Raw genomic sequence first — 25432 nt, forward strand, 5'->3', positions numbered from 1 at the left:
TTATCCCCTATGTATTCCTGTATGTAATCCCTTATAAGTCCTTCAAACAATTTACTCACAATGCACGTTAAACTTATCGGTCTATAGTTTCCTGGGTAAGACCTAGAGCCCTTTTTGAAGATTGGCACCACATTTGCCTTGCGCCAGTCCCTTGGCACAATACCAGACACCAGTGAATCTCTATCATGAACAGGGGTACAGATATTACTGAACTTACCTCTCTAAGAACTCTTGGGTGCAATCCATCTGGCCCTGGAGATTTGCTTACATTTATATTACTTAACTTACCTTGTACCATCTCTACATTAAGCCAGTTCAGTACATTACATGATGTGTTACCAGCACTGACCTGTCCAATGTCAGCTCCTCCTTCTTCCCTAGTATATACAGAACTAAAAAATCCATTCAGTAGCTCCGCCTTCTCTTGATTGCCCGTGACAACCTCCCCATTATCATTATTAAGGGGTCCTACATGCTCTGTCCTTGTCTTTTTTGTATTTACCGGTATATATCTAAAAAAAATATTTAGGATTAGTTTTGCTTTCTTTGGCCACCTGTCTTATTTTGAATTTTTGCTGTTTTTATTACATTTTTACAGATTTTATTAAGCTCTTTGTACTGTTTAAATGTTATAGCTGACCCATCAGATTTGTATTTTTTGAAGGCTATTTTTTTGTTGTTTATTGCTCTTTTAACATAATTTGTCAGCCATGTAGGATTTAGTTTTAATCGTTAATATTTGTTCCCCTTTGGTATATATTTAGCTGTATAGTTATTTAGAGTTGATTTAAAGATGTCCCATTTACCTTCTGTATCAGTATTTGAGAACACCTCCCCCCAGTCTATGTCCTGTAGTGCAGCCCTCAGCCCAGGGAAGTTTGCCTTTTTAAAGTTATATGTTTTTGCCTTCCCCGCCTGTCTTTGTTTTCTACATTTTAAGTCAAAAGTAACTATATTGTGGTCGCTATTACCAAGGTTTTCCCTCACAGTTACATTACCAACCAGCTCTGCGTTGTTGGAAATGATCAGATCCAAAAGGCATCACTTCTTGTTGGGTCCTCCACAAACTGGCCCATAAAATTATCCTGCAATAAATTTAGGAATTGTCGCCCCTTTGTAGTTTTAGCCAACCCCGGACCCCAATCTATATCTGGATAGTTAAAATCTCCCATTATTACCACTGTACCTGCCCGGGCGGCCCTCTCTATTTGTTTATACAGCTGTCCTTCTATCTCTTCAGTGATATTAGGGGGTTTGTAGATTACACCAAATACTATTTTTTCAGTATTTCCCTCGTTTTGTAATTCTACCCACAATGATTCCACATCCTCAGAATCATCACACACTATGGCATCGTTCACACTGACTTTCATACCACTTCTAACATACAGACAGACTCCACCACCTTTCCTGTTCATTCTATCTTTGCGAAACAATGTAAACCCCTGCAGATTGACAGCCCAGTCATGCGAGGAGTCCAGCCATGTCTCAGTGACCCCAACTATATCAATATGTTCCTCCAGTATCAAGGCCTCAAGCTCCCCAATTTTATTTGCTAGGTTTCTGGCATTTGTGAACATACACTTTACATTTCCATCCTTTATGTTATTGGGGTTAATGGGATTCAAGGGTGTAAGTTTTATTTTCCTATGAAGCCTATTCCTATTAACTATTCTAACCCCTCCCTTCGCTCCACCCCCCGGTACATTTATAATTCCCACCTCTCTATCTACACTATCTTCCCCCTCTTTGCTGTAGGTTCCCTCCCCCCAAGTCCCTAGTTTAAACACTCCTCCACCCTTCTAGCCATCTTCTCCCCAAGCACAGCTGCACCCTCCCCATTGAGGTGCAGCCCGTCCCTACGGTAGAGCCGGTAACTGACAGCGAAATCAGCCCAGTTCTCCATGAACCCAAACCCTTCCTTCCTACACCAGCTTCTGAGACACTTGTTTACCTCCCTGATCTCCCGCTGCCTCTCTGGTGCGGCTCGTGGTACTGGTAGTATTTCAGAAAATACTACCTTGGAGGTCCTTGCCTTAAGCTTGCGGCCTAAGTCCCTGAAATCATTTTTAAGGACACTCCACCTACATCTTACTTTGTCATTGGTGCCAATATGTACCATGACTGCTGGATGCTCTCCAGCCCCGCCCAGCAACCTGTCAACCCGATCCGCGATGTGACGAACTCGTGCGCCAGGCAGACAAAACACTGGTACATGTGGAATCACTGGTACGCATTGGTACGGCCTCACCTGGAATATGCTGTTCAGCTTTGGTCGCCTGTACATAAAAGGGACACTGTGGAGCTGGAAAGGGTGCAGAGACGCGCGACTAAGCTAATATGGGGCATGGAACATCTTAGCTATGAGGAGCGATTAAAGGAGTTACAATTGTTTAGTCTTGAGAAGAGACGTTTAAGGGGGGATATGATAAACGTATATAAGTATATTAATGGCCCATACAAAAATTATGGAGAAAAACTGTTCCAGGTTAAACCCCCCCCCCAAAGGACGAGGGGGCACTCCCTCCGTCTGGAGAAGAAATAGTTTAGTCTCAAGGGGCAACACGCCTTCTTTACCATGAGAACTGTGAACTTATGGAACAGTCTACCTCAGGAACTGGTCACAGCAGGAAAAATGAACAGCTTTAAAACAGGATTAGATACATTCCTGGAACAAAATAACATTAATGCTTATGAAGAAATATAAAATCCCATCCCTTCCCCAATATCGCGCCACACCCCTACCCCTTAATTCCCTGGTTGAACTTGATGGACATATGTCTTTTTTCGACCGTACTAACTATGTAACTGTTCGGTGATCCCGGTCTTAGTGACAGATCGCCCTGTCTGTCCCCCTAATAATTGAGTCCCCCACCACTAGTACCTGTCTGGGCTGCCCTGTACTCCTCCCTCCCTCCTTACTTGAGCAGACACCCCCTTGGCGGTCAGAGGCAGTATCCTGCTGCAGTTCTGCTAGCTCTGTAATGGCATCCCCCTCATCTGCCAAGCGGGCAAACTTGTTGGGGTGTGCCAGTTCAGGACTAGCCTCCCTGACCCTTTTTCCCCTACCCCGCTTTCTAACTTTAACCCAGCTAACTGCCTGACTGTCCTGCAACTCCGTCCCACTGTCCTCCCCCACCTCTACTCCCGAGAGTGCCTGCTCAGTGAGCAAGAGACTCCTCTCCATGTTGTTAATGCTTCTCATTGTTGCCAGTCGCCCCTCTAGATGCAGGATCTGGGCTTCCAAACGGACACCTAGCACACATCTCGCACAACAATATGCACCCTCAAACTGTTGTTCAAGGATTACATACATTGAACAGGATGTACATTGGACTGCATTTTCCAAAATGGAGGCCATCTAGTTATGGGGATTTCACAAATGTATAGGCAAAAACAATCAAAATTACACTTCAAATTTTTTGTAGACCTTGTGGGTTCAGAAATTAACACTCACAGCGATCTCAACCTCCTGCTTTCAAACTCCTGTTTTTGAATCTCCTCTTTCACTCCCCCTGTTACACAGCAACACTCAGAAGAGCAAGCTCTCAATAAGAGTCCCAAGCTAAGATTTATACACCTGTGCCCAATCTACTCCTCCCCCTAGAGGTGGAACAGAGAAAAAAAAAGTTTTTGTTAATGCCATATTTACAATTTCCAAAAGTTCTTCACTAAACTTTTTTGTTGGGTCCATATTCATCACAGAGCTGGCATGCTGCCTAAGTCTTTGATAAAGCAACAATGTATACATCATGAGTCAAGGCTGCTGTGATGAACGGACTGAGTATTAACTGTTAACTCTGTAGAATGGTTTGAGACCGTGCCTTCAATAGTTACTGCATAGTGTGTATAGTGACCTATGAATACAACAGTCACTGTCTCATGCGGAACTATTCTAACACATGTGTGCAAGCTTTTGAAGCATTTAACTAACAGTATGTGCAGTTGTTTGATAGCAAGCAGAGATACTGCGATCTGCAGAGTATATAGACAGCTTTGGTGTGGCTGTTGATTACAGACAACTCTGGTTTGAGTCAATGCTGGTTGGACTCCGGAATGAACTACTGCATGAGATGTTCTTTATACCATTACTACTTCTGCTTCTGAAGCTGTAGCTACTCGAAGTGATAAGTTTATTCAAAGCAGTATACTATAATGATATCTACATTATGATATAAGATATATGAAAGATAGTGTTCATTACTGTGATTTAGAATATGTTTCTATGTGTGGTGGACTAAAGGACTATCATAGCTCTATGTACCTAGTGTGAACTGTCACCAACAACAGATATGTGCGTTTAGGGAATCTCCCAGTGGCAGAATTGCTAAGATATCTCTGATGGAATTCAGTGAACAAACATATTAGGATTAAAAAAGTTTTTTGGACTATAGGATGACCCCGTGAAGAATTTTTCTTTGTTTATATTTTTCTACTTTTCACTGTGTGTGATATATTTTTACTGACATTAATAAAAGTAACATAGTTCATAAGGTCCAATACCATGACCAATTGTCCGGTATGGTTAGGAGAACAAATTTTTAAAGCAATTGAAACCATGGAAAGAGAACTTGTCTGGAAAGGGAAAAAAACAAGAATGAAATTAAGTTATCAAAGTTATGTATAATGGAGGACTAGCAGTTCCAGATTTTAGATTATATTATATAGCAGCACAGTTGAGGTACGTAAAGAAATGGAAAACAGATGTCTTTGCGAACATGATAAAAGGAAAAAAAATGTGTGCAGATATGGGAGAATTCCTAGAATCTAAGTTGGGTGGGAAGGATCCCATAGAGGAAATGGTGGATAAAGTATGGGAACAAATGAAAAAAGTAATGAAGGTGAGAGGTTCATTTGTATATATGAGATTATTTAATACAACATTCAAAGAATTAGAGCGGCAGGAATGGCGGTTTGGAGGTAAATATAATTTGAAATTTGTAGCACAGAAATTTTGAACATTTGAGGATCTGAGCGCACAGTATAAAATTCCTAATATCATGTCACTATTTAGGTATGCACAGTTAAGAGAGGCAGTCAAAAAAAAATAGATAAGAGGAATTGAGAATTATTGACTGCCCGATAGTGAAGGTGTTAAGGGAAGGCACGGATAAAAAAAAAAAAATAATAATTTCTAAGATGTATAAAGGTGGATGTTAAAAATAAGGGAGAAAATCACGTTAGTGTAAAAGAATTGGAGAAGGATATAGGACAAGTAACAGAATGGGAATGGAGGGGGATTTGGGAAGAGAACCTGAATATTATTTTAAAAAGTTACACAAATTTTTTTTTTAACATAGGTGATATCACACGCTGCAATTCCTGGGAAAAATAAACGTAAAAATACAAATGCCCAAGATGTGAGAATGAAGGAATGGGGTTCTTCCATATGTATTATGAGTGTCCCGTGTTTAAAAATGTTGGATGAAGGTGGTAAGGATGACAGAACGAAGGAGATAAATTGATATCTTGGTTATTAGGGGGAGAAAAAGGGAAAGAGAGAAAAAAAAATGTGTGTGTGTGTGTATATGTATGTGTGTATATAATAAAATATATAGCTTTCAAAGGTCCTCCCCAAAATTTTTGATCCTGGAGGGTGCATTAGCAGTGGAGCACAAATGCTCAGGGAGGAGTGGGGCGTGAAGGCGCAAAATTTGTACAAAAAAAAATTAAATGGGGGGACTGACAGACGGTATGTATTTTAAACACCAGGGGTGAGAGGAAGGAATTGAGTAATGAAGTTGGGTCTGGATTACAAGTTGGATTCCGAGGGGGAGAGGAGATAAATGTTACTTTTTCTATTTAGTGGGGTGTTAGTGATAGGAAGATTTATTTAGAGTGTTAGGTCGGTGGGGAAGTGGAGGAGAGGTAGTATTAGACAAGTCGGACAGGGCAGTGGAACCGGATAGGAATAATAATAGATTAAGAAAAATGGAATTGTGATTTTATATGGAATGTAAAAAAATAAATAAAATGTGTAGTTCATAAGGTCGAAAAAAGACCAGAGTCCATCAAGTTCAACCCATAACCCTAATGAGTCCCTACTGAGTTGAGCCAGAGGAATGCAAAAAAAAAACCTCATACTTGAGGTAAAAATGTATTCCAGACTCCAAATATGGCATCAGAATAGATCACTTATTTGGCCTTTTGGCTAAGATCAAGTGTAGTATCTGTTCTTATAAGTTTCATGCCGGTGCCCGAATGATGCTGGTTTTGGGTTAGTGGGGATGGGTGCTGCATGGACGGGGCAGGTGTACCAGGACTTTTCGGGGCTGATTCTGAGGAATCAGCTCGACGGCTGCCCCGATTAGACCTGTTCCCTCCGGGAGGCTGAGGGTCTTGAGCCGAGGTACTTTTGTGCCTCGGGGAGTGGTGACCCCGAGGTGCTGAAACTCACTGGGAGGATAGACTCACTGAGTTGAAGCACGGGCACCATAATCTCTTGGCTAGGATCAGAGAAATTTTTATAGATCCGTCAGATGAGATCCAGGTCCCCAGATAGGTTATCCCCCCAGAAGGGCAGGTGAAGGGAAATGCTGAAAGAAGGGAAGCTTCCACATGCCCTGGCAACGAAACACCCAGAGCCTCGGATTTGGAGAAATTGATTTTAAAATTCGACCAAGCTCCAAACTCAGTGAGCCTGCGCATCAGGTTGGGTAAGGACACCATTGGATCAGTCAGGTAGACCAGAAGGCCGTTGGCAAAGGCCGAGCACTTACACTCGTCGCCACCCACCACCACACCATGAATTTTGGGATCCGATCTAATAGAGGCCAGGAGATGCTCCATCACCAGGACATAGAGAAGCGGGGACAGGGGGCACCCCTGTCTGGTACCATTCTTTATGTGGAAAGAGGAGGACAGGGCTCCATTAATTTTGAGGTGGGCCGAAGGGGAGTGATAAAGTGCCATGATTTTTGCGCTAAATACAGGGCGTAACCCAATACGATGCAGGGTTTGCGCCAGGGAGGACCAGGAGATACGATCAAAGGCCTTTTCGGCATCTAAAGAATCATTAAAGACAATTTAGAAGACTTGGCATGATTAATATCCACAGTCTTGATGGTATTATCCCTGGCTTCCCTCCCCAGCACAAACCCCACCTGATCCAGATGGACTAACTTGGGGAGGACAGAGTTCAAACGGGTCGCTAATAATTTAGAGTAAATTTTCAGGTCTACATTTAAAAGGAAAATGGGCCGGTAACCACTACAAACTTGAGGGTCCTTTCCGGGCTTCGGGAGGACCACGACGTGGGCCCAGGTAGAAGAAGCAGGTATAGGTTGAGAAGGGGAGACTGAATTAAATGCACTAAGCAGAAGGGGGGCTAGGTGATCAAAAAGGGTTTTATAAAATTTAGGTGTAAACCCCCCCCGGAAGGTCCCGAACAACACGTTTTCCAGTTCCTCCCGAGAGAAAGGAGCCTCTAGGGCTTCAAGCACTTCCGAGGATAAGGAGGGGAATGGGGAGGCAGGATAGTGCGAGGGAGCGGTGGGAGAGGGGAGATTATAAAGATCAAAAAAGGACCGGAAGGTATGTGCGACGTCATCAGTAGAGTGGACAACATGGTCAGCAGGGGTGCGGATACATGGAATATGCGATTATGCAGTCTTAGAACGCAGTGCTCTAGCCAGCATGCGACCAATTTTATTCCCATATTCGTAAAACCTTCTACGGCCTAACTGAAGCCAGTGCCCCAGGACTCCTCTAAGAGCCTCTTCACCTAAAGTCTAGCCAACTGCAGGTCCCTAAGTACTGGTTGGGAAAGCGAACTTTTGTGTAGCGTTTCAAGGGAGGAGAACGCAAGTAGCGCTTTACGCAAAGCCTGAGCCTTGCCCTTCTTAAGACGCGACCCGTCTTTGACAAGGACCCCCCATAAGACGCATTTGAGAGCCTCCCATTGGACAAACGGGCTGGTAGAGTCCCCTGCGTGATCTCTCACGAAATTGGCAACAGTCGATGTCAGGTCAGCCAGACAAGGCGGATCTAACAACACTGATTCATTCAATCTCCACGACCAGGCCGACTTAGTCAGGAAAGGTAGATGGAGAGAACAATAGACGGGGGCGTGGTCAGACCACAATATGTTGCCAACCGAGGAAGAGACCACCCAAGGGAGAGCGTTGTGCTGGACCAGAATATAGTCCAGTCGACAGTAAGATCCGTGCAGGGAGGAGAAGAAACTATAATCTCTGTCCAGAGGATGTTGCAGGCGCCATGTCACCCAGCTGAAGCAAAGCTGTTTGATGGCCGCATAGGACAGACTAGAGCGACCCGTGGAGTTATCCATAGTAGGGTCAAGGGTTAAATTCAGATCCCCGCACAGGATCCCCGGACCAGAGGCAGGGCCAAGTCAATGAGATTGACCAGGAAGTCCACTTGACCCTGATTAGGAGCATAAGCATTAACGATAGTAAACGGACTACCGTTCAGCAATAAGGACAAGATGATATATCTCGCATGCGCATCAATATGTATACCTATGGCCACCCCCTTAGTGCGAGCCAGCGGGTTATTGGCGCAAAACCAGGTTGGGTAATGCCTATTGCTATTAAGCGCTGGCGCATGGCCCGATTTAAAGTGGGTTTCCGGCAGACAAGCAACTTGTATCTTACGTTTGTGAAGATGGTGAAGAATTTGGGTTCTCTTCGCTGGCGTATTCAGTCCCTTCACATTGAACGAAGCCACGTTGAGATCCGCCATGGGGAGAGCAACAAGCCATAGGTACCACCCACTTAGCACTAGAGGTTCCACAGATTAGCGAAGCCGCAGCCTCTGGAGAATGGGAAAGGACAAACTAGAGAGAAAAACACTAACCAAACAAAAGAGACAAAAACAGCCACTCACCAGATGTCACCAGAGAAAAAAGAAAAGACAAACCAGAGAGAAGGGGGCAGACAAGACAATAGAGACAAAAAACAGGCACGCACCAGAGGAGAAAAGGAGAAGAAAGGGGAGGTAGCTGTAGTAAAAAAAACTACCACGGCACCAACTAAACAGGGTATGGTACAGGACCAAGAAGACCAAAGTCCGAGAAAAACCCCCCGGAGAGGTCTCCAACCTACGAGGGGAAGGTGGATAGCAAAGCGGCAAGAGGGGAGCCCGAGCCCAGCAACACGAAAAAAGGGGTCAACTGGAGAAGGACAAAGGGAGGAAACATGAGACAATAATAATGTGATAATAAAAGGGGGAAAAGGGAGAGAATGAGAGGGCAGAATAGGGCCCAGACTCATAAAAGGGTGAGGGCAAGAAAGTAAGGACTAGGGTGATATGGTAGCAATCAAATCTCACTTAAACCTGTGGAGAAAGAGAGAGCGAGAGAAGACAATCAAGTGGAATAAATCAAATATGCATCAATAAACAATTATCCCAGTCAATCATCAGGAGCCTGGTCAGCCCTAGAGGAGGAAGGAGCTGATTCCCAGCGTGTGACCCATCTTTGGCGGCCGATTTGTGAGGGAGCGCCTCAGCGGGCCTGCTTAGGGGACCGCTGGGGAGAACGTTGCAGCTGTCTCTTGGGTGCAGAGGATGCCAGCGTGGGCCAGTCTGGAAGAGAAAGGGGAGGAATGTCCAAGTCCTTCAGAAAACCCAGCAAATCCTCCGGAGATCGCAGGGTGTATGTTCTGCCCTCCCTACGGACCAGGAGGGTGAAAGGAAATTCCCAACGGTAAGGAATGTCCCTACCCCTAAGAACCTCAAGAAGGGGCTTCAGAGCTGCACGTTGGGCCAAAGTGTGTCGGGAGAGGTCAGGGAATAATTGGATCTCAACATCTCTATACAGGATACGCCACCTCGCTCTGGCAAAGCGTAGGATGTCCTCTTTAATGGCGTAAAAGTGCATTCTACAAATAACATCTCGGGGGCGACTGTCATCAGGATTTGGAGGCCGTAGGGCCCGGTGAGCCCTATCCAGCTCAATGTGAGCGTCTAGCGGTCTGTCCAGGAGATCATTGAAAATCGCCAACAATGCTGGGTACAGTTCGTCAGGGCCAACCATTTCCGGGAGACCACGAATACGAATATTATTTCGTCTGTTGTGGTTTTCCACATCATCCAAATGCTGTTGCAATACAAATAGTTGTTCACCATGTCTCTGGACCGTATCCTGTAGAGTTTTAACAGTAGCAGATGTAGTATCCTGAGCAGTCTCAATATCAGACACTCCTGTCTGCACTCCTCAACCATTTGTTTAGCCATAATTGAGAAGTCCTCTTTGGTGGGTAAGGTGGCAAGCAAGGAGCGGAGGTCCACCAAGGTGATTGGCCTATCAACGCCCTCAGTAGGAGGTGGCATCACTTGAGTGGGCCCCTAAGCATGAGACATAGAGGGGCAAGGGGACGGGTAGTCCATTGCAGGGGTACGAAAGGCAGGTGGGGGGTAGGGCCCCTATCGGCCAGGGCAGTAGGCAGGGCGGATGGAGCAAGAGAAATGTGTCCCAACTAAGGGCTGGTCACCGTAGTAGGGCGCAACACAGTGGGACCCCATGAAGAGCCCGAGGGCCATTGAGGGGATGGCGGTGCCCCCGCATATTGAGGATCCTGTGGAGGAGAGGGCAGGGTATAGAAGGCCACCATCTGTGAGGGGCCGGAGAGTGGCAGTGAGGGCCATTCCATGGGGGCCAGCACAGGGCCTACAGGAGGGGTCCCTAGAGGCATATGCCCGCAGTCCCCTTCATCAGCATGGGGGGTTATTATTGCAGGGCCCCCACGGTGGAGCCTGAGCCCCAAGAGATGGAGGCCCCAGTCCCTGTTGAAGACTGCAGGAGAGAGGAGGCATCCACTCCCCCTTCTGACTCCCCCTGGCTGCGAGGACGGGGGTTCTGTGGGCCAGCAGCCTCCAATTCAGTAAGGCCCTGGGCCGGTGGGGACCGCGGCACGCTCACCTGTGATGTGGGGGTCTAGGGTGCGGCAGAAGCAGCGCCGCGATCCACCACCGGGCGGACATCAGGATCCGGGGCCGGCGTCCTCTGTGCGGTCGTAGTAAGGAGCTTCTCTTCAGGCGCAGTGCAGGCCGCGCTGCGCCTCCCGTCGTCTTCCCGCCGCGGCAGCAGAGGTACAGGAGGTGTGAGGACAGCGCTGCCAGGAGTCTTCTGCGTCCCCGGGGAAGGCACAGGAGCCACATCGCAGGACGGGAGCAGCCCGGCAGTAGGAGGCGACCCATCTGCAGGTCTAACCTCCGGAGCAGGAGAGGCAGGTAAGGAGCCATGCGCCGCCGCCATCTTGGAGGGAGGCAAGGAAGAGCTTCTCCTCGGCTGGGAACGGGTGAAATACCCAGAGATGTTCGTCTGGGGGGATGGAGGGCGAGTCCTGGAGCCTTGTAGGCACTTTTTGTGGTGTTTCCCCTTGGGCATGGCTGTTGTAGCAGGGTGATGCAGGGTGCCAGGCTCGGAGCTCACAGCGCATGCTGCCTCACAGCTCCATGGCTAGCCACGCCCCCCCCCATACTTGTTTTAATATTGCAGATTTGAGCATGAAATACAGTCGCTCAGCTTTCTATGACGATCACAAGTCCTTTTCATTTAAAGAAGTGGCAGCTTTAATATAACATAACAAGGAAGCTAATTGGGTGACAATTGATACGGAACTATTCTGCAGGCATTTTGCTGGGTTGAAAGCACTAGCATGCACATATTGTCAGTCAATTTTTTTCCACTGCCTGGTGTCAATTGGCAAAGGAAGATGTAGTTGGTGCCAGAGCTCAAGCAGTTGCGGGTCCTTCAAGCCAGAGAGCAGTCAGCTCCGTGGATAGGCTGGGCAAGCCGGTCAGGTCCCTAGGGCGGAATCAGATCAGTGCAGACTGCTGCACATTTGCTTTAACTGTTACAGGGCATATCCTCGGTCAGCCTGTACACAAAAGAACGCTCAGTTCTGACTAGGCATGGTGGATGTCAAGGTCCTTGGGTGCTGTTGAGCACTCATCCTGAACCTAGGTGGGTCAGGAGGATTCACTAGTGGCTTTCATACAGGCCTGGTAGCACTGCCACAGAGCACGTATGAGTGCAGAAACCTTTTATCTGCCAGCAGTGACCCGGGCACAGTGGCCATATTGCTAAAGAACGAAGTGGACAAAGGATTTATGATTGGCCCCTTTTGTTTCTTCACCCTTGTGCTGCTGGAGGGTTACCCCCATAGGCATAGTGTCTGGCAAGTTTAATAAATAGAAGCGTTTGATCTACGATTTGTCTGCACCTCATTCCTCTTTTGTCCCCAGTCTGAACTTGTTAATCCCCTCAGAGGAGTTCAGGATGAAATATGCATCATTTGATGAGGCAATACAGATCATCTCAGAGCTGGGTCAAGGGCATGGTTATCAAAGGCAGACATCACTGATGCTCTTAAATTGTTGCCAGTGAATAATGATCTGTGGCAGTGATATGGGGTTAAGTGGGAGGAGTTGTATTACTTTGCAGTCAAATTAACATTCTGGTAAAAAAGTAGCCCGTGGTTGTTTGACCAATTCGCCATAGCTCTTCAATGGATTTTAGAGAGCATAGTGGGATGCCAAAATGTCATTCATTATTTAGACGATTTTTTGTTATTAGAAGGTCCTCAGTCAGTCCCTCACCAACTTACTGATTTACTTACGTGTTTCAGCAATTAGCAGTTCCGGTCTACCCCACTGAGATAGAAGGCCTTTCCCATGTATTGACCTTTTTTAGGCATTATTTTAGACTCTGAGAAGATGGAGGCCAGGTTACCACAAGATAAGTTAGTTAGGATCAGGGAGACTATTGCCACTTTCAATAGATCTCAATTAAGTAATAAAGCCGAGCTGCTGAGTCTTTTAGGGATGTTAGCCTTCGCTATGAGGATAATACCACAGGGACAATCGTTTATTTCTGTTACTGGAGGTAATGTAGTCAGTTCCCAATCAGCATAGTGTAGTTTCCCTAGGTTCTGCCCCAAGGTCAGATCTAGCAATGTGGCAGATTTTTCTCACCAACTGGAATGGCATTTCATTCTTCCATCAGTGTCTGATTCTTCTCCAAAAGTATTTACCGATGCATCTTCTAGGTTTTGAAGCAATATACGATAATCAATGGTTAGCGGACGCATGGCCAGACCAGTTTTAAAGCCTGGTTTCAGTCAATCTTAGCTGCTTTTGACATTTTTTCTGTGGTAGCAGCTGCTTTTGCATGGGGGCATACTTGGGAAAATGAAATTGGAGATTTTCCTAGTCTAGATGACGGAAAATATGGATTTTATTAGAGACGAATATTATGCATGCTTTCTTTACTGCAAAATGTCCAGCAGCCAAACAGTTAACTACAATAACAAGGAGAAAAAACTTTAAACAGCACACACAAACATGCGGTCTATCCCATTATCCAATCCGTGCAGGTGCCAGGTGATATAAGGTGCTGTCTTCATTACATATTCCTCTTTCTTTGGTGTTGGAGAAAAACTTGTATCATAAACTTGTAAAACCAGAGACTGATCAGAAACTTGAAAATGAATATGAAGAAATCATGAAGATCGTTGAAAGGGGTATGAAAACTTGAAATGGTGGATTTCCAGTCTTAGACCGCTGAAAAATACAAAAACATAAATAGGGATGGGTATTTGGGAGGGATAATATTCGTCTCTTGTCTTTTAATAAAAGCCATATTTTCCGTCATCTAGACTAGGAAAATCTCCAATTTTATTACAAGACAGAGTCTCATCTTAGATAATAGTAACAATAGTAAACTAGGAATTAGATAACAGACAGAGACGTGACATTCCGTTTTATAGTAAAAAGATTTGAAAGTAGATTCAGAGGACCAGTTAGCAGTCTTAAGGATATCGTTTAAGGATCCTCCAGATTGAAGGATTTTAGTAGACATGGTGCCTCTAGTGGAATGCGCACCAAAATGGAGCTATCTATGCCAGCTAATGACATGGATTGTTTAATCCATCTGGCTAAGGTGGGAGACGATACTTGGCGGTGTGGTTTGCAAAAGAATATAAGAAGTTGTGAATTCGAAGGTGATCGAACAGATGCGGTTTTGGCTTCATAGGATTTTAAACGGCGAACCACACACAACTTTTCCTGAAAAGGAAAAGCTGGATAAAAAACTTGATGTAGAATGGTTTTAGTTCTACTATGTATAGAGAACTGAACACCATTCGGTAAGTATTGTCTAGGAGATATATCTAAAGATTTTACATCTGAAACTCTTTTAGTGGAGATAAGACATAAAAGAATGGTAAGTTTATAGGAAAGAAATTTAAGGGATAAAAGGTCATTATCGTCCCAAGTAAGGAGATTTAATAAAAGATTAACATCCCAGGTGGAATGATATTTGGGTTGGGGGGGGGTCTTCTAAAAAGGATTCCTTTTAGTAATTTGCAGACCATAAGATGTCTGCCTATGGGTAATTGATCGATAGGAGAGTGGCTAAAAGAAATAGCTGAACGATATAAATTTATAGTCCGATAGGCCTTACCCGAGTCAAAAGATTCAGAGAGGAAATTCAGAATATGAACTAAAGGGGCTGAAACGGGATCCAAATCCCGTTGTGAGCACCAATTAGTCCAAATTTTTCAGGCTGTTTCATAAGCAGTCTTTGTACCTGGGGCCCAGGCATCCAATAAGATGTCTTTAGATGATGATGAAAGCTCTGGGAGAGATTCTGACAGCCCGAGATCCTCCATGCTATGAGGGACAGCTGGTTGTCCAAGATCATAGGATGGGAATTCCCTACAGGGTCTAAGAGAAGTTGATGGAAGACCGGAAGAATCCTTGGGATCTCTATTGACATCTCTAGCACTAGAGGAAACCAAGATTGGGATGGCCAAAGAGGTGTTATTAGGACCATATTGACTTTTTAAATACAAACTTGTTGAACTCGTGAGAGGTTGAAGGGAGGAAAAGCGTATGACTTTTTGAGGCCAAGTTTGGAGGAGAGCATCTACCCCCAATGCCTCTGGATTCGGGCGCCAGCTGAAGAAATTCGGGAGTTTTGTTCAGCCTGGACGCAAAAAGATCGATATGAAGTGGACCCCAAAGATGAAATATTTGCTGAAAAACATTGGGGTCCAATCTCCAATTGCTGGAATCTGTCAGAAAAGGAGAATTCCAGTCTGCCACAGAATTGGACAGGCCAGGAAGGTATTCCGCCCTCAGAACTATATTCCTGTCCAAACAAAACTGCCATGTCTTGGGTAATTTGGGTAAGAAGTTTCGAAGTTGTTCCACCCAAGCGATTGATATATTAGACTGCAGGTATATTGTCCATACGTAAAAGTGAGAAGTTTTTGCAAAACTTTTCAAAGCAAAGAACCCTGCCTGGAGTTCTAAATAATTGATATGAAAGAGAGTTTCAGAGGGAGACCATTTCCCGCCTGTGGTAAGTGGACCGTACCGAGCACCCCAACCTGTCAGACTTGCGTCTGATTCTATGGTCAGGTGTGGAGATGTGGAAAATATGGCTTTGCCATTCCAAGATTGAATATGAAGAAGCCACCATTGAAGCTCTTCTTTGGCTTCTTGGGATAAAGGGATTTTGTCTGAATAAGACATGCCTTGTCTCAAATGGAGTATTTTTAATCTTTTTGTAAGGCCCGATAATGAAGGGGTGCCGGGAAAATTGCTTGAATGGTAGCTGAAAGTAAGCCAATTATCCGGGCAATGGACCTCAACGATATTAAGTCCTTGTTGAGGACAGTCCGAATTTCTTTGCGGATTCGAACCAGTTTCTTGTTGGGAGGGCTTAAGAGGGTTGTCTGGGTGTTCACTAAGAAACCCAGGAATTCCAGTTCTTTTGCCGGAAGAAGAATATATTTCTTCTGATTGATTAGAAATCCGAGATCTCATAAGAGTAAAATCAAAACCGAATGACCAGGGAGTCAGGAGTTTGTCTGGCGCAGAAAGGAACCATCAGGCAGCCAAGTAAAATCAATGGATTTATTAGATGCAACGCGTTTCGCTGCGCATGCGCAGCTTCATCAGGCAAGACAAGAGAAGGCTGGTAACAGATATATATACCTCCAGGAATTAACCATTAGAGTACTTTTTGAAAGAGTTGTTTCATAGAATTACATATCCACATATAAATGTGACAATGTATGAAAAATATATAAATAGATATAAATAAATATAAATATGCAAACAAAAGTCACAAAAATAATAATGAAACAACAATATAAAAGCACAATGCAATCATATAAACATATATATATATAATATAATTATCGCATGTGGTGTGAATATACCACCACAAGCGACTCAAGGAATCACACCGCTTAGTCACCGGTGCGGCATTCAACAACGCAAGTTGGATATTATTTCAAAAAATATATATGATATAAAGAGATATGGACCTATAAGGTGTTATGTATGTTAATTCAAAGGATAAAAAATTGATTTGTATATCGCTGCCTTACTAAATAAAAAATAAATAATAAACAGTGCGGTAAACCAAATCGCAACTGACCAGAAGGTGATGTATGAACACTACTTGGAGAAAGTGAAGAAGATGAACTAGAATAACTAGTGCGGTATTGAATACAGCACCCGGTGAAGACGCAGGGTGTGAATATTCGTAAAGAGATCCAAATTTACAAACATTAAATAAATAAAAAATACAGAAGTTTCTATATGCAGAAAGGAAGGGAAGAACAAAGAACGGAACTTGGATAATAAAACATAAGGAATAATAAATACACAGTAGGGCGCTCCAGGGTGAACAGCACAGAAGGAACAACGAAAAAAATAGATCAAGATATAATATTTTGGAGATTAATCCATAGGAAAAAATGGAAAAATGTTTAAACCCTAATTTATCAGATTATTTAACTGTATCGATACATTCATTAAAACCTTGAGGGTGCAAAGTATGTAGTTTGTGAATCCAGAAGGATTCACGATTATTTAATCTTTGTATTCTGTTAGGTAAATGAATGGGGATAGTTTCTAGAATAATTAATTTCAAAGTTTCGGTATTTTTTTGATGATGAAGGGTGAAGTGTCGGGACAAACTATGCAACAAAAAAACATGTTTTATGTTCCATCTGTGCTTGTTCATCCTGGAGCGCACCGTTTGTGTGGTGCGGCCAACGTATTGGCGGTCGCAACCACAGGTTAATAGATAGATAGCAAAAGTGGTGTCGCAATTTAGTGAATCTTTTATTTTAAATGTTTGTTGTGTGAAAAAGAAAAAGTATCAGTTTGGATGATCCATTCACAACAAAGGCAGCGACTTTTTTTGCAAGGGAGATCTCATAAGAGATGAAGTCCAGTTCGTATGGAGTTGGATTAATTGACATGATTGAGCCATGATGAGGATGTCGTCCAGATATATGATCAGACGAACACCCCTGGAGCAAAGCGTAGAAATTACGGGTTTCAGGAGCTTTGTAAAGCACCAAGGGGCAGAGGAGAGACCGAACGGAAGGCATGTGAACTGCCAAAGTTGGTCCCTCCAAAGGAACTGGAGATATCTCTCGTGAGAAGGGTGAACTGACAGTCAGATAAGAGTCTTTCAGATCTATCTTGACTAACCAATCGTCCTGAAGAAGGTCTCGTAAAAAATGGATGCCTTCCATCTTGAAATGTTGATATGAAACGAAATAGTTGAGTAGTCTTAGATTTATGACTGGTCTGAATCCGCCGTCCTTCTTTTTTACTATGAATATGTTGCTCAAGAAACCCTGAGACTGGGGTTGGATAGGAATTATGGCCCGTTTTTGGACAATTCCTGAATTTCTATATCTATCAGAATCTGGTCTGACATAGAGAATTGAATTGGGTGAGGGAGGTGATGTTGTATAGGATCTGTCACAAATTCTATTTTGTAACCAAGGATTGTGTTTAGGACCTAAGAGTCTGATGTTAGTAGGTTCCAGTTTTGGAAAAAATGGATTAGGCGACCTCCTAGGGGAATGTGGGAAGAACACTGATGAACACTTACCTGTGGAAGGGTTGGGTTTGGCGAGTCCTCTTCGTCCTCAAGATCTCCACGGGCGACCTCCCCTGTATGGGAAGAAGGGGGAGTGTTGGGAGGAGGGAAAGGTATATGTGGAAATGAAGTTTTGAGAAGGACTTCTGTATGGGGGTTTGAATTGATTTGACCGGCCGGAAAAGCGGCCCTTTCCTTTTCCGGTCCGGGTAAAAACCTTGGGTTCAAAAACCTTTTTTTAGTGAAGCCTGGGCTTTGTCCAGGGAAGAAAATATGCCAACATACTTTGAAATTTCTTTAAAAAATGCATCCCCAAACAAAAGGAGTTCGTCTGGGGAGGTGTCAGAAGAGGCCAATTGTGATAATTGAGGATCCATCCTAATAAGAATAGTGCGTCTGCGTTCGGCACAAAAAGAGGAGTTAACATTGCCGAATATACATAATGCTCTTTGGATCCAGCCTTTAAGGGTGTCTAAATCTAAGGGTTTACCTAAAGAGGAGGCCTCCTCAGTCATATCCATAATTTTTGTGAGAGGGCCTAATAAATCCAGGAATTTATCCTGGCAAGCCCTAAAAGATCGGTCCAGGCCTTTCTTAGGGTTTTTACCTGTTTTAAGCAGATACTTAATTAATATTGGGTCAATTTCTGGGGTGGCTGATTTGTTAATGTTAAATAAGGACTGGGATATTCAGCCCTCAATTTATTCCTTGCAGATCTATCCAAGCCTTTCTTAAGCCAAAAATCTAGGTATTTTGCCACTTGTGGGAATGGGGACCATTCACCTGATCTAGGGTGTTTGATAAGGGATGGGTGAAAATATGGGTTACCAGATCCATCCGTAATAACCTCAGTGGGTTTTGAAGAGTCAGGCATGGGAGCATCATTCTCCTCGGAAATATCCGAATAGGACTCATTATGGTCAGAATCTGAAGAATAGTCTGAGAATTCTTGGAAAGAATTGGGCTTTTCTCTCCTGGAGGCTTTCTGAACCCGAATAACTGATTGTTCCTCTCGGGTGGAGGGTCTGGGGTGATCAGATATATTACCAGTCTTATAGCTGCACGATGGAAGTGAGCTTTCATTGGGGTCTTGACCTGCTCCATGACCATGCAATTTCTGCATTTTGGTGGAGGTATGGTGGTCATATGTATTAAGCCTCTTTTTTGAAGATTTTTGGTGTTGAAAAGGGTATTTAGAGGGGTACCCTATAACCTCCTCAGCTGACCAATAGACATCAGGAGTATGACGGACAGTTTTTGTATGTTTCTGCTTTTTATGTTTCATTGCAGAAGTCATGGATTGTGTGATGGTGTCCTGCATGGACGCCATGACTGACTGAACAGTAATTTGAACTGTGGAAGTGAGTCTCATTTACTAGGGCTTTGACTTGAGCCCCAGTCATGTATTCCCCTTCATTAGGGTTATTAGCCATATTAGGTGTATTGTTGGTATACATAGATACACAATAGGAAGGGAACAAGGGAAAAAACACCTGTGGAAATATGAAAGTAATATGATATTATTATAGAATGACTAAACTGGCCAAAATTGGAGAAATGAAAAAAAAACCAGTGTAGTACCTAAAAGATACCAGAGGATGGCGCCACAGGATAAGTAATGGAAATGGCTGAGAAAAGCACTAACAGGAAGCTGTTCAATTGAACGGAAGCCGGAACAGTAGGTAACCAGCTGAAGGAGATTGACGAGCTCAGCAGACGTGCGTCCCGTTGCTAGCAGTGTCTGAGAAGAATGGCGGCAGAAACAGCTGTCAGGGGAGATAAGGTGAAGAGCGGGACAGCGTGCGGGTCACGTGACACTGCCGGGGAACGCTCGAGACGGCAGAAATGTTAATAGAGATAATGGCAGTGTGAAAAAGAAACAAGATAGCGGCGCAAGATATGAGGAGAAAAGAGAACAGATAGTCAGAAAGTATTGAGATAATGAAGAAAACTACATAGAATAGTAGGAATGAATATATGAAGTGAATGGAAATTAAAGTAAAAGGACAAACCAAGGGTTAACACGCTATGAAGAAAATACAATATGAGAATATATGGTATTAAGCAATATTCCATGAATATTGGAAATATTGCTGAAAAGGCAAATAACAAGGTACACTTATCTTTGAGAGCAGCAAAGAGGAATATGTAATGAAGACTGCACCTTATATCACCTGGCACCTGCACGGATTGGATAATGGGATAGACAGCATGTTTGTGTGTGCTGCTTAAAGTTTTTTCTCCTTGTTATTGTAGTTAACTGTTTGGCTGCTGGACATTTTGCAGTAAAGAAAGCATGCATAATATGAGTCTGTCTTGTAATAAAATTGTGTTTTATATGTGACAACCAAGCCACTGTGGAGATTTTAAACAAAGGCCAGTCAAAGTCTGAATTAGTTATGAAGTTTTAAGGAGGCTGGTATGGGTTGCCCTTAGTCACAGGTTTCTTTTCATGGCAGTACATATTCAGGGATCTAGGAACATTGAAGCTGATGCGCTATCAAGGTAGAATTTTCATGTTTTATTTCAGACCATACCGGAAGCAGATCGGGTGGGCATGTCAGTTCCCTTATACAAACAACTGGCAGATGGCCTTGTAATAGATTCTCTGGCCATCAACACTAAGAGGTCCTACGATGTAGGATGGAATAGCCATTAAAACTTCAAGATGCACAAGGCAGCTGATACTGATTATATTGAACTTTGTATGCTTTGTAGCTTTTTTCCATAATTTGCAACTATCCCATAGTACCATCAAGATATACCTAGCTGGGGTGCAGCATCATTTCTCCATGAAGTTTCCCAGTAGACAATCATTGTTCTCCGCTCATCCGGTCAGAGCCATACTAAAAGGTATAAGAAACAGAAAAGGCAGTAAAGCCCTGTCTCAGTGGCCAGTCTCTGGGGAGTTGTTTAGAAAGAGGTCTGACATGTTAGACAATTCCCCTTTTGGCTTCCTAAATAGTTTGGTTATCAAAGCAGCAATATACGTAGCATTTTATGGGTTCTTGAGACCAGGGTAGTTCTCCAGTGCCAATCTTAAGTCGACATCCCTGTTAAACTTTTTCCAATAGATCACCCCTTGGGGCAATCCAATTGTACCCTAATTTCCCATATACCCTCTAAAATAGTTAAACTTTATTGTTAATTAAATCAAAAAATATCCACACTTTTAAAAGGTATCAGAGCAGTACTCCCTGGTTTGTATCCAAACTCTGTTAATGTCTCCACTGAGACTAATATCGCTGTCTATCGCTGAGTGTGCCTGCAGCTCACACTCCAGCTTCCTCCGGATACTGCTCTGATTTGCTTAAAAACACCCTACTCAGCCCCCCCCCCCCCCCCCGACATGTTTCGCTACTATGTAGCTTTGTCAAGAGGTATGGGGCTTCTGAGTGTGGGCAGCGTGTGTCGGGTTCTTTATTACCTCTGTTTGTAACGTCACATCCCATATTGATGGATCCCCATCCAACTAAATCCTTTCTATTTAATCCTTGTCCTCTGGTTGGTACAAATTCCTTATTGACATAAGTTTCCTCCAATGAGATCTCGGTTCCCTCCTCCGAATCCCATTGGTTTTCAATGGATAAATATCTCAACCAATCCGTATCTTTGTTTACAATTTTCGTCATCTGCGCGTTCTCCTCTGCGCTCGGACTTAGTTTCAATTGCGCCTCATCTCATCTGCGCACTCTCGCGTGCGCGAGCTGTTTGTCATCAAAAGCGGAATTCTCAGGTGTATATGATAACACCTCCTATTTCTCACTCTGCGCGCTATAGTATGCGCGAACTGTTAGAGTTCAGATCATGATACTTGGGGCAATTTTATAGGAGTTCCCTCTCTTCTCCCTACAGATTACTATTTTTATTATTTTTGTTATTGTTATTTTTTGAGGGGATTTTATTTCTACAAAGGGCAAATATATTCTCACCGGATCAGATGGATATTAAGTTCTAGATCAGAGTTGCCGATGGTCCTCAGCGTCATTAGGTAGGATATTGGATAGTTAGGATCTTGGTGGAGATTACTATAATTTCTGTTTCTAATTTATCTATTTCAATATTATTTTGTCAATTTGTATATATATTCCTTTACCTATCTCTCCTTTTTGGATCTGGGGGATTCCTTAGTTGATTTTGATGATTAACACCATTTTGAAATGAATAATGTACTGATAAATACTAGCTTATATGTTTATAAGTTGGACCTATTTGCCATTGCTCTGTTTTTTGTTATTTATTTTGAGTTTTTTACCGGGAGGCCAGGTCGGGTGGGCGGTGGGGGTGGGGGGGGTTGTTTTGGGGGGGGGGAAATGAGTTCTTTTGAACAGAATTCTTTTATGCCTTTTTGTTACACAGTTATTTGTTTTGCTGCCTGTTTTGTTGTATGTAACTTATTGTTCTTTCATTTCCTTATAACAGAATCACCTTCTACCTCACCTCTCCATACTCATTTCATTATCCCTGTTAAAGTCACAATTAGTCTTATCAAATAATGTGTTCGTGTTGACTCTGTTTTCCACTAAGACCTCTAGGGTAGAAGTGCAGGTACAGTATTTACATACAGGTCACAAGTGGTGTCCTGTTCATGTTTTCAACATCTTATTGATTGCCATGGTTGATAGACCTGCTAATGCACCACGGCTTCTCTTCAATAATGCTCCATTAACAACTAGTAATTTTGTCAAACTCGTTCGTATTGTTGCTAAGAGCTTGGGTCATGATCCCGCCTCTATTTCCGGGCATTCTTTTAGAATTGGTGCCGCCTTGGCTGCATCACAGCATAAGGTCCCAGCACATAATTAAACCTTATGCAGATAAAATTCATTCTTCTATGTCTGATATTAGGGATCGACCGATATTGACTTTTTAGGGCCGATACTGATAATCTGTGAACGTTAAGGCCGATAGACGATAACTTATACCGATATTCCGGTATGAGTTATCAGCTATTTCTCTGCCCCACCCCTGGCCCCGCAGAAGCCGCTTTGATCAGGGATTTAAAGCTGGCACATTAAATCAAGAGACCGCCACTTCTCTCCCCCTGCTGGTCCTGAGTCCAACCACTGCTGCTGCCCCATTGCCTCCCCCATCCCCGATTTTATAATTATCTGTTCCTGGGGTCTGCGCTGCTTCTGGCTTCGGCGGCGTCCTGAGCTGTCACTTTGCACTGACGGTGACGTCGCGTTGAGGACGTCATTGCGCAGCGCGCAGGACGCCGCAGGAGCCAGAAGTAGCGCGGACCCCAGGAACAGGTAATTATAAATCCGGGAATGGGGGAGGCAATGGGGCGGCGGTGGTCTCTGGCCGGGGCGGGGCATTATCGGCAAGGTAATTGCCGATAACGCCCAAAATCGTGAATATCGGCCGATGATATCAGCCAAACCGATAATCGGTCGATCCCTACCAGATATCTGCCACAGCTTGAGATTTCACAAGTGTTTAAAGTTCTGGCTATGTAATGGTGTTATTAAATAAATGTTTGTTTTACTTGTCTTGCTTTTTGCCCTCTACAGGCGTGCGCCTGTTCGTGGTCATGGCACACCTCAACCGCTTGTTATGTATGTGGTATTTATTATAAGGTCCACAACCCCCTGCTTCGGGGCGTGTTTTGCATTTGCATAACCCACCCAACCCTCCCCTTTCTTACTTTCCATCAAAGGGTATGCCCTCTACAGGCATGGTCATGGCACACCTCAACAGCTTATGTATGTGGTATTTATGTATGTGGTTAGGTGTTTCAGGTAAGTACTCACGATTTAAGCCATGAGCACAACTGCAGCAGATTAGCAATTTATACACATTTGTTGTATACTTTTTTTTTTTGCAGGTGAAAACTGCATATAATCTTTGGGTGTATAATATGTACAAGGCAAAAAGTATGAGATGAAAGGTTTATTGCTATCAAGGTTCTTTCCCTCTGGAGGTGTCCTGTCTGTTTAAGGTGTTCATAAAAATCTAATAATGGGCTGAACTAATTTTATAACTTTTGCTTTAATATTTACAGACCCTCAGCGTGGATGCATGTAAGGAACGTTTGCTGCTTTCCACTGTTATTGTCCCTGTACTTGACATCATGGCTTTGATTCTAAGAAGAGGAGAGCTGTTTTTAAGCAATCCTCATCATATAACTCTTTCGTTGAGCACACTTTTGATGGTGCCGCTTGAAAATGTGAAAGCTGAAGATTACTATAGCGTATTCCTATCCATACACGAAGTTCTCTTTTCTGTATTACAATGTCATTCAAAGGTAATTTCACATTCTAAAAGTATTGAATTGAGGCAATCAAACTATATCTAATACTTACATATCTATTGTTTGCCACTTATGTTTAAACAGAATGTTTGTTTATAGAAAGTATATTGCTAAAAGTGGGCTGTAAAAAAATATTTATTATTTACATAGGTTTTTGACTGTTTACTGTAACGTTCCTTTCAAAGGGAATCTCCACATTATACATGTTCAGCTAACTCATCTGTGGTGTAAAATTATTTCTAGTGGTTTAAAGGGGTATTCTAGGAAAAAACGTATTATATATAATATCAATCTAATCTAATCTATCTTGGCTCCAGAAAGTTAAACAAGATTTTTTAATAGAAGTAATTTACAAATCTAACTGTCCTTCCAGTAGTTATCAGCTGCTAAAGGGGAGTTTTTCTTTTCTTTCTGACAATAGTACTCTCTGCTGACACCTAGTTGTCTCAGGAACTGCCCGAAGCATTAGAGGTTTGCTATGGGGATTTGCTCCTACTCTGGACAGTTCCTGAGACATGCAGAGGTGTCAACAGAGAGCACTCTTGAGAGATATAGATATATAGATATCTATCTATATATCTATATATATATATATCTATATATATATATATATATATATATCTATATCTATATATATATATATATCTATATATATAATATATATATATATTCGACTGATATTGATTTTTTTAGGGCCGATACCGATAAGCTGTGGACTTTCCGGCCGATAGCCAATAACTTATACCGATATTCCGGTATAAGTTATTGGCCATTTCACCACTCTTTCCTCCCAGCCCCCCCCCCCCCCAGCCCTACAGAAGCCGCTGCAGATCAATGATTTAAAGTGGGCGCTTTAAATCAATGGACTGCAGCGGCTTTTTTCGGGGCCAGAGACCGCCGCTACCGCCACCCGCTTCTCTCCCCCTGCATGTCCTGAGTTTAACCACTGCCGCTGCCCCATTACCTCCCCCATCCCCGGTTTTATAATTACCTGTTCCCATGGTCCGCGCTTCTTCTGGCTCCCGTCCTGAGCGGTCACTGTGCGCACTGATGGTTAGAACGTCACTCGCCATTGCGCAGCGCACAGTGTAACGCAGGACAGCGCAGGAGCCACAAGTAGCGCGGACCCCGGGAACAGGTAATTATAAAACCGGGATGGGGGAGGCAATGGGGCAGCGGTGGGGTGGGGGCATTATCGGCAAGGTAATTGCCGATACCGATAATTCCCAAAATCGTTTTTATTGGCTGATATCGGCCAAACCAATAATTGGTTTATCCCTAAGATATATATATGG

General features: G+C 43.5%; 1 protein-coding gene across 4 annotated transcripts in view; it reads left to right on the forward strand.

Moving 5' to 3' along the window:
• The window catches only part of URB2 (URB2 ribosome biogenesis homolog), a 235290-nt gene that overhangs the window by 162501 nt on the left and 47357 nt on the right, over positions 1 to 25432 (forward strand). For all 4 annotated transcript variants that reach the window (XM_056566891.1, XM_056566893.1, XM_056566895.1 and 1 more), the window contains exon 7: positions 23889 to 24131. In XM_056566891.1, the coding sequence (XP_056422866.1) occupies positions 23889 to 24131 (243 nt within the window). The remainder of the gene's footprint in view (positions 1 to 23888; positions 24132 to 25432) is intronic.

The sequence above is a fragment of the Hyla sarda genome, chromosome 3 (genome assembly GCF_029499605.1).
Source record: "Hyla sarda isolate aHylSar1 chromosome 3, aHylSar1.hap1, whole genome shotgun sequence".
NCBI classification, from domain to species: domain Eukaryota; kingdom Metazoa; phylum Chordata; class Amphibia; order Anura; family Hylidae; genus Hyla; species Hyla sarda.